Raw genomic sequence first — 13,825 nt, forward strand, 5'->3', positions numbered from 1 at the left:
TATCCCGTGAAAGAAAAATGCAGTGAATAATATGGAGTAAAGGTAAGTATTCGCGCAAGAAGGGGTATGATGTAATACATTCGTATTAAACGCGTAATCCTTTTTTCGTACTTAAGAATAGAATATCAAAATTGCAAAAACTTATCCTTATGTTTCTTGTTCTTATAATTGTGTTGTTAGAATGAAAATACAAAAGAGACGCATTAAACAGAGCATTAAAACACCATCCCCATATCCCCCAACACCTAAACGTAAAGAAGTGATAGTACAACATTACCAAGTCTGAATGGCAGTACATCTTAATAATTTTAAAACGGAGATATCGTTTTAAAATAACACGGGTTCAAATCCCATCAGCATAAAAAATTGCCCTTATAGCTTCCTTTAAACAAAAAAATGACAACTTCTACACAACTGGTGGTAAATGCGTTTTTTGGTACAAAATTGTTTTGGAGAAATGTATACTTGCCAATTACCTTGTCCCATTTAGGACCGACCTTGAACAGGATAAGTTCTATAACTACATTTGTAATTTGTATAATCGGAAAACCTCGTCAATATACATTATACTCCTGGCAAGGCTTGCAGCAACATCAAACCAGCTATTACATGCTATTTACATCAGGCAACCAACATAGATGGATCTAGGATACATCCTTTGAAGTTGAGGCCATTGTACGTAAACTTGATCCGCTATCCTTAGTTTGTAAAGCAGCAACCCACTCAAAGAAAGCCGTTTCACTCTTGCTATGCTCTCCACATAAAAGATCGACGACCATCTTATCCCTAACACCTGCACAGGCAATTATAGTTTTTCCCCCAATGAATCGTTAAACATTTAGCATCAAATACATCAATGCAATAGGCTAGTCACATTTTAATAAAGAGCTAAAAGACTATATTACTCGGACTTTGTCAGTTTGTTGAAAGTAGATCTGGCAAAATTGATCAACCCAGTTGACCCACCCATGAAACGACTGAAAAATAACACAATTGAAACATACCTAAATGATCCAAACTGAAATGACCCAATCCAAACTCACTTAATCCAGGTCTAGTTGGAAGGATACGACACACATGTGCGTAAATTTTTTTAATGTTATTTCGTCTTTAAAAGAGTGTGTCGATGTGTCATACCCTTACCTGAGTATCGAGTGTTGAGTATCAAGTGTTCGAAATATGTATGCAAGCTAATATGAAGAGGCGGAGTAATACAGTTGATAAGTAACTAACTGACCTTAAAGACAAAGGCAATTCCGCACAAGGGAATGCAAGTCCCAGGGCCGTTGCAGAGGATCTGCAAGTAGTGGAAGATAACATTAAGAAAACTCATCGTGAATCTAATTGTTTCAGTAAAATTGCAGAATTATACAAGGTCTCTTCCATTGTCACATCTGCTTTTGATCGATAGTCTATACCGGCCAAAAGAAAGGAAAGAGAACCAATACCACTTGAGGTCTGATTTTAATCATCAGCCACACTGCATGAACTATCGCAATCAACGTTGTAAGAACAGACGTTATGTACGACTGTCCAACTTCTCGACTTCGATAGATTTGCATATATTGTGCATTTCCAGTTTCCTTCTGCACCAAAACCAGAATAAACAGATATTGATGACAATTAACCAAGGAAATTCAGAAATTTTATTCTCAATGACGTCGGACCAAAACACGAAATATTAAAGGCTATCATGGGCTCATGGCTTTATGGTGGAGAGGCGTCAACAACATAAACCCACTGCCTCAGGGATCCCACTAATTGCAGAGCAAAGGGGTTGGATGTTCACAGCCTTAGCACCACAGTCCCCAGCAAAGAGTGTTATTTCCGGATGTTTCAAAATGAAAATTGTCGAGAAGTGCATCAAGAAATTGCTGATTCACAACAAAAAGAATTGTGCCCACTTTTAGTGAGTCATTTTGCACAATTTGATCATGATCCAGAACAAATAATGAGTCTTTGGTTCCACTTGAAATAGGAACAGTTTTTACAGTTGAGAGAAACTAAGCAAAAATAGTTGGTGGCTTCAACTTACCTCTCTCATTCGAAAGGATGAGATAGGTTGGTCCTACCCTAGAGGATCAACCTAGTTTTCTTACCTTACCAAAAAAAAAAAAAAAAAAAAAAAAAGTGCATTGTCCACATTATAACAGTCAGGTATTAGATTTTTTCCCTTTTGAGGTGGCATATCTATTATGTGTTTGCCAGCGATCCTAAACTCTGCTAGGTGGAGCTTTTTTATTCCTTGAAGTCCCCTTTTTGGCCGGTGATGGGAGTTCTGACTGTAGAGTGTTTTCTTGTTAGAAAATTGTGTTTCAGTGAGTCTTGCTTGCTGCAGACCGCTTTGCATTTGTGCCATTATTTAAACCGAAATTTAGGGGAAACAGCTTTGTACGGTAAGAATAGTCTCAGGCAAGTGTGGTTAAGATGCATGGCCAAAACTTTTAACCATAAAAGCATTAGCAAGTGAATTTTATCTGGAAAACAGTTTAACTTCCTTCTAACTGATGTAAGAGAGCTAAGTAAAAACAAATGTTTGAAGTGGTCTATGATACTGAGTATAACCTAGATCCCGGTGGAAAAATAATGAAAACTTTAAGTGAGATTATCTAGCTAAGTGACAATAAGGTAGGGTAAATATCTTCTCAGTATGTATATTGCATCAAAAGGTTTTGCACAAGACAAACTCACTGCAATTCAAACATAAGTTGACTTAAGACTTAGAAAAGCCAGACAGAGTGCCATTTGGAAACATACCGCATTATTAGATGAGCTCTCAAATGTCTGAGCTTTCTGTAGGCTCATATTATCAGTGGCTGCTGCAACATAATATATGGGCATGAACCGGTCCTTTTGCAGCACAGACAAGAGATTAAGCATCTCGGCTGTGTGACCCCCTACACGAATCACAACCAATGACAATAGATAATGTACTTCTCATGAATTAATTCTAAATAGTTTCAAATGCTCTGCTTAACAAAAGACATCAATTACATTATGTGGCTATTATCAATTACCGCAGCGACATTACTTCTCAATGCCTCAAAGACTCCAAACTTTGGCAATATAAGGAGATAGGAAGTAATGTTCAACTGAAATCAACATAACTTGAGAGATGCCCAACAAACTCCATGTGACTTACAGGTTTAGGTTTATGAACAAAGAAGACAATCAATAAATAACGTTCCCAAAATCCTATATTTCAATCAAGAACCCAAAAGGAGAGATTGAAAGTTTCAAAAAGACTGCTAAAAAGCATTTTGATCTACACACCATCAAATATTCAAATACTAACCCAGCTTGGAACAAACCTCATTACTATGTGTGAAAATAACTACAAAACAAAGGGTAGAACAAAGACTTACCAGAACCCAGAACAATGAGGGTACTACGAGGTTTCATACACGTGGATCTCAATGCTTTCCCGGTATTATAAAACACATGTAATAACCGCACCAGAAACAATGTCAGAAGTGTGAAAGCAAACATTAGAATCCCATTTGATTCTGCCATCGGAGCCAACCATTCATTTCCACTAATCATTTTTTAGATCCTTCCACTTGATAAGGAATTGCAATTGACCCACAACCTGTAAAGATGAACCAAACAATAAACTAAAATGATTAGCAATTAGCAACTCAACTTGTATAATCTCAAGTAAAGTTTTATAAGACGCTTATCTCATTGATTCGAGGAAACAGTCATTTGGATCTATAATTAATATTTGGGCCAAATTCTTGGTTTGACAATCCATAGAATTTGGTTCTAGATTTGATTAAAATTCCTCAAATTGCACGGATATAAATAAATAATATGAATAAAAAGTCTTAAATTTTAGCTAAAAATAAAATATTGTACAAACATCTTATAAAAATGAATAGAGTCCGAAATTATGAGGGTGCCATGATATTCAATCGAACAAATTTATAATGAGTATGCCATAACAAAATGATGACACTAAAAATCCACAATCTTGAAGTCATCTTAAATTCTTAATGATTTTAATCGTTCACTTCCTCCGACAAAACCTATTTTCAGAGCATAATCAAGGCCCCGGCGAGTCTGCGACCCAACCCAAAAGTAAAAAAAGTCTCTCTAAGGTTGTATTATGTTTAAATATCACAAAAAAATAGATTACCGTTTATTAGTTCTAAATAGTTGGAAAATTCGGTGCAAAGACTCAATATAAGACCATTAGATAAATGAAAGATGGATTATGTGAATGATCAAATGAACGATGGGTTATATGGATGATCAAATTACCGTTTGAATATATTCCAAATATAAAAAGGTAAACAAACAATGAGACACCCATAAATAAAATAAGTAGATAAAAAACTGAGACGGATCGAGTACATGGCCTAAAGGATTATTCAATTCATCCCATTATACTACTCCGTTCTAATTAGTAAAGCCTGATGTTAGTTGAGTTACATTTTTTTTTGGGTGTAATCGGGGTGTCCACCGTCGATAACAGTGTATAATCCCCTCGCCGCGGGTGCTCTCACGAAGAGGTAAACGGCTGGCCAAAGAGTTTGCTCCATTTGCATGGACAGGGATCGAACCCCTGATCTCATGGTTAAGGGATGAGGTGAGCAACCACCACACCAAACTCATTTGGTTTGTTAAGTTACATTTCTATAATGCCCAATACACAGTGAGCCGAAAATGCATAAAATCTATATGGTGGGCGGTCAAGCATCACCATTTCTAACAGCTATATATAAGTGAAAAATATCATTGTGGAAATTAAAAGAAACATAAAATCAATGTTCAATACATCTTGAGCCGAAAATGCGTGATTAAATTACATTTGTATGGTAACTAAACTATGTAGCCATGTCTAGGAATGATTGATACTATAAATGAACCATTTCTTTATGTTTCAAATGCAAATAAAAGCCAAGTATTAAAGTTTGTTAGCCTTCCTTAGGACGGATGTATGTTTTATTCTACTTACTTGACCCGTCTTAAGCTTAAAACGAATATCCTCGATATACCGGTCTTATATAATACTTCCTCCATTTCAATATCCCCGATATACCTGTCTTAAATGACCCTAAGGGTCCGTTTGGATACAATTTTAGGAGGGAAAGGGAGGGGAGGGGGAGTGAGGGGAGGTGAAGGGAGGGGAGAGAAGGGGAGGGCAAATGGAATGTGGGTGTTTGGATAACAAAAATTATGAAGGGAAATGGAAGGGGAAGAAGGAGGGAGATGAAGAATGGATGGAGGATTGAAGAATGGTGGTGGTATAATTAGAGTCCAAATAATGTTTTCTTTCCAAATCTTGCCACCCTTTGGAAAGATTATAATTTGTTCTATAGGAGGGAAAATAAGTCCTCTCATTTCTCTCCCCTTCCATTTCCTTTCTCCCATATTTTTTATCCAAACAAAGGAAATTAAATCCCTCCCTTTCCCTCCCCTCCCCTTCTCTCCAATTCCTTCAATCCAAACGGACCCTAAGTCGTTTAATTAAATTTATTTAATCGCAATAGTCAATCATAATAGAGATGACTATAACTTGGCAAATTTTCTTTTCCAATTGATCGGAATTCAGAAACTTAAACAGCGACACTTCTAATACTAATACTAATAGAGATTCCTAACTGACCTCTTAAGAACTTGGTACAATTGATTTGAAAACTCTCATGCTTCAGTAACTACTTTGTGCATCTTTTTCTATAATTAATGCTTAAATTTAATGGATAAGGGCTCTTAATTGTAAAGTGATGAGCATCAAAACATCCTCAAAAGCATTATGTCACGCAAATCTCACATAAATCGCCCAAAAAATAACGGAGTACTTAGTAGAAAAAGTTACAGAGAAATACGGAGTACTTGGTATGTTTTAGGGTTAATAATTAATCAATTTAATTAAATTGTCAATTATAATGCAAATTTATAATCCTATCTGATATATACATATAAATGACTGAAGCTAATTACCGAAATCTAATAGACGATGAAAATACCCGATTAAGAAAACTGGCATTCGATAATCTCCAATCAATTTTGCAGCGAAGCGAAGCGCCAATGGTTGAGAGAAACGAACTGAAGAGTAAAATTGTAGGGGAATAGGATAGATTAAGAAATTTGGCTTAAAAGTCAATGGATGCACATTGATTGATTGATTGATTGAACTCTAATCGTATGTTTGGAGGATGAAGAAGTAGAATGAAGGAGGTGCAATGATGTATACAGCCAGGAAAACAATGGCGATTAGATAAAAGGTACTCCGTAGTAAATAAGAGGTTATTTTAGGGTTATGTCGAAGAGAGTTGTGTTAGGCGGGAAAAGGAGCAAGGAGAGATTGACACGTGTATAATTTGGTTCTAGATCAGTGAAACGGACATTGAATCCACATTAAACTTGGACATCATGCAAAGTCATAACTCATAGTAGCTTTGCCAACAGTCAAGTGAAAGGTATGGTTCTCCGACCTCCATCTCTCAACTGAAGCAGTATTAAATCCAAATTAAACTTCATATCTACTGCCTTTCAAAAAAAAAAAAAAAAAAAAAAAAAACTTCATATCTACTATCCAATGAATAAATAAACATTAGGACTCCCTAATTAATGAAATCAACTACACGATCACTTATCATAGACAGACCCCTTTGAAACTCATGTTGTGTGAGAACTTCCGGGTTCACCGGGCTTGGTTGTAGATGTTGTTCCATTAGTCCTGCACATATTTCGAATGTCCGTAAATTTCCGCATGTCGAATTTAGTTATAACGTGATTCAAGTAACGAAAGAATTAATACGAATGAATTAACAATTAGAAAAAAATTAACATAATTTACAATGCCATTAATTTGTTAACATATTGGAGATTCGGGTTCCGCAATACCAATTGAATTTGTTAGTTATTTTTTTTTTTTAAAAATTTAGTGGTTTTAGGAGAGTTTGAGAACAAAAGGAGAGAAGAGAGTGAGGGAGTTTAGCGTGTAAAAGACAATTTGGTTATCCAGAACATCGTCGATAGTTACCAAAACGTCGTTGATATTTAACTGCCCTCTTAATCAATAAAGTATGGTTGAAATATGTTGAAGGCACCTAATTTAACCCTCCTCCTCTTAGGGGCTTGGGTGCACAACTTCTGAAACTTATGACTGCATCTTTCAGAAGGACATGTTCTATTATAATGTTTCGCTACAATCACCGGCAGACTTGAGAGCCAAGGGATTTAACATTAATCACAAATCGAAGCATAAAATAGAAATGATATCTTCGATAAATAAATGAACTGTAGCCTAATTAGGCATGTATATAATAACCTAGTCGCCGATTACAATCATTACCAATGGATGAATACCATAATTTAAGGATCAATGATCATTGAAGAATTTCATCTGGAGGCTGTTCTAATCATAACTCCGACCAATCGAGAAATTTGAACCATATTTTCAGGAGCCTCTAAACAATGCTAAGTAAATTTGCAGCTGTGGTATTCTGGGAGCTCATCATATCAATTTAGTGTTATAGGAACAGCAGTTTGGACATTTATGAGCGATTATATGGTATGACACGTTGGAACTCGCCTCACAATCGTTGCAAAGGATCCGGACCTGAAAGTCATCCATAAAACAAAAGATTTAGAATCTATGGTGTCTGACATGTCTTATCTTGAGAATTCAAACAACTTACCATCCTTTGGCACTCCTCCGGCAATGGCGTAAACTCAACCTAAATTAAAGCAATTCCAAGGTATAAGATCAGAAAGCAGAAAAGGGATACCAAATGCATGGAAAACCTATAGACAAGACGACAACATAACTCAAACGATATAGTCTTACATGTGAGCCTAACTAGTGGCAGATCTTAACTAAAAAGGTTAATTTAAGGGAATTCAGACTCGATTCTTACACAGTAGTATTACTGTAAAACCTTAGATGCCTCTGGTGAGCCTAACTCAGTAACCTACTTATTGGAATGATGCTATATATTTTGGTAGAAAAGTTTTGAGTTGAAATACAAACCTCTTCGTCTAGTTTCCTCCATACTTTCGACATATCACACATAGATTTGGAACAAATAGGGCATGTGTACCTGCAATATTTTAGATAATTACCGGCTGAAAGAAGCTGCCAGATAAGGTAAACAACCACAATATAAGAAACAGTTAGAATGAAGCAACTTCACTTTCAACCAAGAAACAAGCAACTACCAATGTACATGCGCGATTACTTCTGTTGTACAAAATCGTCATTTTCACTTTCAAGAAAATTTACAGAGTTTATTTTCCTTAAGAATTCTCTCTTTTTATCTGAAATAGATGTGAAGCATTTGTCAACGGATCAGTTCCGGACTCTATTCAGAATAACCCAAAACCGACACGAATTCTTCTTATTGTATTACTGGTCCAAATCCAAACACAAATTACCCACCCTGTAACCGATCCACAATAATTTTATGCAATTCAAACCCAAACCAGACACCCGATCAATACTCAATTAGACTATTTTTTTTAATCTTCCATTAAATGTATATTTTATCACCCAACAAAGCTTGCATAATATGCAATTTATATTTTGAATGGGATCATGTCGCTTTTGCATTTGATTTCAATTGGTAATGGATTTGGTTAAAGGTTTAAAAGTTACGGGTTTGGGTGCAGGTTCCTTAAAAAACGGTTTAAGTGCGCGTTTTGAATTTATTTTTGGATAGAATTCTTCTTTCATGTGAGCCGGTTCTATTCGCTATTGGACTCATTTGTCATCCCTGATTTGGCCTACGAACGATTTACTCATACTGAACCCAAAACCTCTCATCATGTATCAGGGAAAAGAAATAATAGGTAGAGACCCTTAAAATATTTGTCATGCATAGTTTACAAGAGATCCAACTTGAGTTCTTACCGATAATGCTGCTCCATCTCTTTAGCACAATCTAAATGCATTGTGTGGCCACAAAGAAGCACACTGACTTCCTTTGTTGTATCAAATAAATACTGCAGATTTTAGAGCAGCAACAACGTCAACCAGATTAACACAATCCACACATCCCAAACGACAGTTCTCACGTATCTTGCCGTTTTCAACATAAGCAAATATGCAAACAAGAGAGTGAAGAGACTGTGGTTACCTCGCAACAAACAGGGCAGTTATGATGCATTGCCTTTTCCAAGCATCTATGTGTGCCCTTCATAGCCATTGGATAACAACAACCTAACGAAGGAAGGCCAGAGTCAAATATCGTAAAGGCAACGTAACAAAGCAAAGGCAGGAATTACCAAAATGAGATAACAACTTACCACATGATGAACAATGAAAGAAATTCTCTTTGCCGCCAGTCCTGCCCAATTACCAAAATAAAATGAACCGACTGTTTTGTGAAACGTAAAACAATAATTTGACATTTTAATTTAATACTCGGAAGACATTATCTCCAGGGTTCAGAAATAAATGGTCCACATTGTGATGGTGTTTATTGTTGTTCTATGTTCTCATATTTTGTCATTTCTCGATACAGACTGGTCGTCACACTCGGTCTTAACTCTTAAAGCTACCTTGGTTATTCTGAACTTAAATTTATCACTAAAAAGGGAAGAAAGAAATGGTTTACTTTGCTAAGAAAACCAATCAAACTACGAGCGAGATCACAGTCAAACAGAAAAACTACTTCAGATACTTCAATTTCCGTCATAAGCAGTTCATTTTACAAGGACGAATAAATTACGCCAGATATCAAGATACATACCTACATATTCCACATTGATCACAGTGGTATTGTTTTTTAGAAACCTACATGCAACATCAAAGTCATCGTACCAATGTTAGTGATTACGATTTGTGGTTGGCAGCCAAATATTGAATCAAATTGACTAAACAAAAGTGTTTTCTTACATCATCGTCGAAGAAATTGCATTCTGAACAAAAGTAATTTCCCATTACAACCCCACAGTTAATGCAGTTTTGTTGAACCTGCAGCATTTAAATAAAACAAGATCTCATGTTTATTCTCCTGACAAGAGTTATACAATTATCCATATCTTGATGCTTGCATTACTTACATCTTGTTCTTCACCACAAAGGGAGCATATCACCTAAGAAACCCGAGAAAAAAAAGGAGGCGATTATAATTAATTCATGTAGGAAGTAAAGTTAGTAAACAACTCTAGACCTCACAAACAGGTGAAAGATTTCTCCATGTCAATAATATGCTAGCATTTACAATTACTACAAGAAGCCATATCCATGGGATCATTACAACAACAACAACAACCTAGCCTTAATCCCAAAATGATTTGGGTCGGCCGACATGAATCATCCTTTAGAACTGTGCATGGGTGAACGCACACCTCAAAATGCGAACAAAATAGAAAAGGGGGTGAAACCTAATACAAAAGTCAACTTATAGGTTTTAAAGAACGAAGTCCGAATTTCTTTTATAAAACTTAAAATTTAAATCAAGAAGATTTGAAAATCGGAAGTAAAATTTAAGGGTATTGATTTCAGTTCCACCTTACCAAACACTATCAATTCCCGTCAACATCAAAATCATTCTTTAGAAAAAAAACCGAGTTTATAGAGCAACTATATTAATATTAACTTCCAACTTGAAAAGCCAATTCATTAATCTCCTATCGTGCTTTGCAAATGGCAAATAGTAAGAATAAAGCAAAAGGGAGACGAGTAAGGCGAACCGTTTTAATGTCGTGACGGGGAATATCATGCCTATCCATAGGATCAATCTCAATGCCATTCTACTCCAATACAAAAACACCAACACACTTTAAATTAGAAACTAACATAAACAATCATCAAAGTAATAGCAATTCTTGTAAAATTATAATTATAATAATTAAATTTGTAAGATGAAACAAACCTTTGCTTCATTGTGACAATGCCTGCAATCAAATATGGCATTGCAGCAAGGTGCTCTTATCTTACACCTTCTCTTATAATGCTTGCATCTGTTTTACAAACAACCCATCATTCATTTTTAAATATTAGTTTTGTTTGAATATGTTCTTGAGACCTTTTAATTATGATTTATTTTTCCAATTATTATTATTATTTACAAAAATAGATATAGATATTGGAAGATCAGAAAGTCCAGTATTCTTTTTAATAATTTAGTTGATAATTATGAGCTATGATGAAGAACATGAGTAAGTCATTGTTGATTCAGCTAAGTGTGAAATATTTAGGGGGCGTTTGGTTCATTAGCATGGAATGGAATGGATTGGAATATGAATCCATAATGGTATGGGGTTCTAAATCCATTCCTTCATAAACTTGTTTGGTTCATCTTAAAATTGTACAAGGGTGGAATGGAGTTTGATACCAAGGGTAGAAATTGGGTATGAGATTCTAGGGGGTTGGAATGGAGTTAGAATCCATTGAGTATCTAACTCCATTCCAAAATACTCCAACCAAACATTGGAATGGAGCAAATCCATTCCAATCCATTCCAAGAGAGCCAACCAAAGAGTTCTGGATCGGATGTACACAGTCTTACCCCGAAGGATGCTAAATCCGCTAAATGATCATTTATTTATAATTAAAAATGAAGAAATGATTATGAAGAAATACCCATGATTCCCAGATGGAAGATCAAGCGAAGCAATTGAAGTGGAAGACAAATAGATTTGTTGAGAGCCTTTAATGGGCAATTGTGTCTCACAACCAAAACCCATTATTTAATTTCTGCTTATATAATGTAAAATGGATAAATAATAACTAGTGTTGAATAATAAATGGCAATGGAATAATTGATGAACAAATGAGTTGAATTATCAGAACAAGAAAATAAATAAAATAAAAAATGTGGTAGAAAAATTAAGTGGCAAGAAATTGTGAGAAGAAAGCAAGAAAGAAAAAGGGTATTTATAGGGAGGAGGAGCAATAATTATAATTATGTTATCTTATGAGTCTATGACACATACTGCTGATTTGGATAGACGTAAGAGCTGACTTGGATCAGATAGTTTCCGGTTACATTATCATAATCTAAAAATCTAAATACAATGATTAATATTAATATTTGTGCGTAATAAACAAGGAATATTTCCAGTGGATCAGTGGATGACATCGGCACCCGGATTTTGATTTTGATTAGTGGGTTAGTCTTACTAAATTGGGAAACCAATGGTAATTACTAACTTGTGAACTTGGTCACATATTTAACCCGTTTATATCTTTAAACGGATAGTGTTCATCTACCCTAAGACTAATTATTTTCTGTAAAGTGGGTTGATTTTGGGTGTAGGTTTTACATCCCAATTGGCAACAAACTCCTAATGTCGTTGATAATTTTAACACAATCTCATTGAAGACGAACGATATCCGTCACAAGCTTGTGACGGATACCGTTTTCTCTCACAAAATACCCATTGAGAGGCAGTGGCGGACTCAGGAATTTAGTGTCGGGGGCACTAAATTTTTTTGACGTGTAAATTTTTTTCACGCGTTATTTACGCGTGTTTAAGACAAATTTTGCATTTTTTTCCTAAATTAGCTACTCCTTCCGTCCCGGTCATTTATTGTCCTATTCCATTTTTGGGTTTTCAGTTAATGGTTGTCCTTTTTATTTTAAGAATGACTTAACGAACAATTTGATATTCCATCCTCAATTTGGTCAACTTGTTATCTTATAATTAGCCCCTTTCTCTTTGTTTGATCTTTGATCTTCGCAAAAATTAAAATGACAACAATCGATTGGCCAGATGACGGATGAAGTATTATATAAGTAAAAGAATGAAAAAAATAATTGGTCCTATAGATATTTTTTTTCAAAAAATAATGTTTTCTCTAAAATACATTAAATTCTAAATATATGTTAAAATAATCTCTTTTTTTATAGAATATAATAGAATTTAATACTAAATTTAATAACAAATGTAGGTGGTTTAGTGGTTTAAAATTTGATAAGTCATCTAAAGGTCTGTGGTTCGAATCCTACATCAAGCAATTTAGTCCACAGGGTTCGAACCGCATATCCCCTGGACAAATAAAAAAAAAAAATCGGACGTGGATCTCCTACGTCTCGATCTTTAGATCCACTCTCAAACGTGAAACTCCTATGTTTTAACCTAGGTTTGATTCAGCTAAGTGTGAAATATTTAGAGTTTTGGATCGGATGTACACAGTCTTACCCTGAAAGATGCTAAATCCGCTAAATGATCATTTATTTATAAGTAAAAATGAAGAAATGATTATGAAGAAATACCCATGATTCCCAAATGGAAGATCAAGCGAAGCAATTGAAGTGGAAGACATATAAAATTGTTGAGAACCCTTAATGGGCAATTGTGTGTCACAACCAAAACCCATTAATTTCAGCTTTTAATGTAAAATGGATCAATGACAATGGAATAATTGATGAACAAATGAGTTGAATTATGAGAACAAGAAAATAAATAAAATAAAAAAATGTGGTAGAAAAATTAAGTGGCAATGATAATATTGTGAGAAGGAAGCAAGAAAGAGAAAAAGGGTATTTATAGGAAGGAGGAGCAATAATTATAATTATGTTATCTTATGAGTCTATGACACATACATACTGCTGATTTGGATAGCCGTAAGAGCTGACTTGGATCAGATAAATTCCGGTTACATTATCATAATCTATGATAGATCTAAATACAATGATTAATATTTGTGCGTAATAAACAAGGAATATATCCAGTGGATCAGTGGATGACATCGGCACCCGGATTTTGATTTTGATTAGTGGGTTAGTCTTACTAAATTGGGAAACCAATCGTAAATTACTAAGGCCCTGTTCTTTTGGACTTAAAGTCATTTAATTTAAGTTTAGTTCAGATCCTATAAGTTCAGTTCAGATCAGATTCTATAAGTTTAGTTCAGATCCTATAA

General features: G+C 35.0%; 2 protein-coding genes across 4 annotated transcripts; both read right to left on the reverse strand.

The window, feature by feature from the left end:
• Positions 1–252: 252 nt before the first annotated feature.
• On the reverse strand, positions 253–6,427 carry LOC141596137 (UDP-N-acetylglucosamine transferase subunit ALG14-like). Of its 2 annotated transcripts, none has more exons than XM_074416203.1 (6): positions 5,973–6,427; positions 3,366–3,589; positions 2,758–2,897; positions 1,449–1,586; positions 1,238–1,297; positions 253–793 (listed from the first exon to the last, which is right to left on the reverse strand). In XM_074416203.1, the coding sequence occupies exons 2-6, from the start codon at positions 3,541–3,543 to the stop codon at positions 617–619; spliced, it is 693 nt and encodes a 230-aa protein (XP_074272304.1). In that variant the 5' UTR covers positions 3,544–3,589; positions 5,973–6,427; the 3' UTR covers positions 253–616. The 2 variants fall into 2 exon arrangements, with proteins under 2 accessions (XP_074272304.1, XP_074272315.1); XM_074416214.1 differs by having other exon boundaries at positions 1,449–1,583; positions 5,973–6,211.
• A 674-nt stretch (positions 6,428–7,101) lies between these two features.
• On the reverse strand, positions 7,102–13,415 carry LOC141596126 (E3 ubiquitin-protein ligase RZFP34-like). 2 transcript variants are annotated; one of them, XM_074416191.1, is made up of 12 exons: positions 13,176–13,415; positions 10,830–10,917; positions 10,648–10,707; positions 10,015–10,047; positions 9,848–9,925; positions 9,702–9,745; positions 9,256–9,296; positions 9,087–9,169; positions 8,861–8,952; positions 7,982–8,051; positions 7,650–7,688; positions 7,102–7,570 (listed from the first exon to the last, which is right to left on the reverse strand). In XM_074416191.1, the coding sequence occupies exons 1-12, from the start codon at positions 13,277–13,279 to the stop codon at positions 7,466–7,468; spliced, it is 837 nt and encodes a 278-aa protein (XP_074272292.1). In that variant the 5' UTR covers positions 13,280–13,415; the 3' UTR covers positions 7,102–7,465. The 2 variants fall into 2 exon arrangements, with proteins under 2 accessions (XP_074272292.1, XP_074272285.1); XM_074416184.1 differs by lacking the exon at positions 13,176–13,415 and adding an exon at positions 11,540–11,833.
• Between the last annotated feature and the right edge of the window lie 410 nt (positions 13,416–13,825).

The sequence above is a fragment of the Silene latifolia genome, chromosome 1 (assembly GCF_048544455.1).
Source record: "Silene latifolia isolate original U9 population chromosome 1, ASM4854445v1, whole genome shotgun sequence".
NCBI classification, from domain to species: domain Eukaryota; kingdom Viridiplantae; phylum Streptophyta; class Magnoliopsida; order Caryophyllales; family Caryophyllaceae; genus Silene; species Silene latifolia.

What these genes read in the sequence shown, in the direction of transcription:
- LOC141596137 (XM_074416203.1), bottom strand. Translation starts at nt 3,543, where the DNA reads ATGATTAGTGGAAATGAATGGTTGGCTCCGATGGCAGAATCAAATGGG. An exon ending in AGAGCTCATCTAATAATGCG is followed by an intron (nt 1,587 to 2,757) that starts GTATGTTTCCAA and finishes GTTTTGGTGCAG; the next exon opens with AAGGAAACTGGAAATGCACA. An exon ending in TTAAAATCAGACCTCAAGTG is followed by an intron (nt 1,298 to 1,448) that starts GTATTGGTTCTC and finishes CACTACTTGCAG; the next exon opens with ATCCTCTGCAACGGCCCTGG.
- LOC141596126 (XM_074416191.1), bottom strand. Translation starts at nt 13,279, where the DNA reads ATGGGTTTTGGTTGTGACACACAATTGCCCATTAAGGGTTCTCAACAA. An exon ending in GATCAATGTGGAATATGTAG is followed by an intron (nt 9,297 to 9,701) that starts GTATGTATCTTG and finishes GTAATTGGGCAG; the next exon opens with GACTGGCGGCAAAGAGAATT. An exon ending in CGGAGGAGTGCCAAAGGATG is followed by an intron (nt 7,571 to 7,649) that starts GTAAGTTGTTTG and finishes GATGACTTTCAG; the next exon opens with GTCCGGATCCTTTGCAACGA.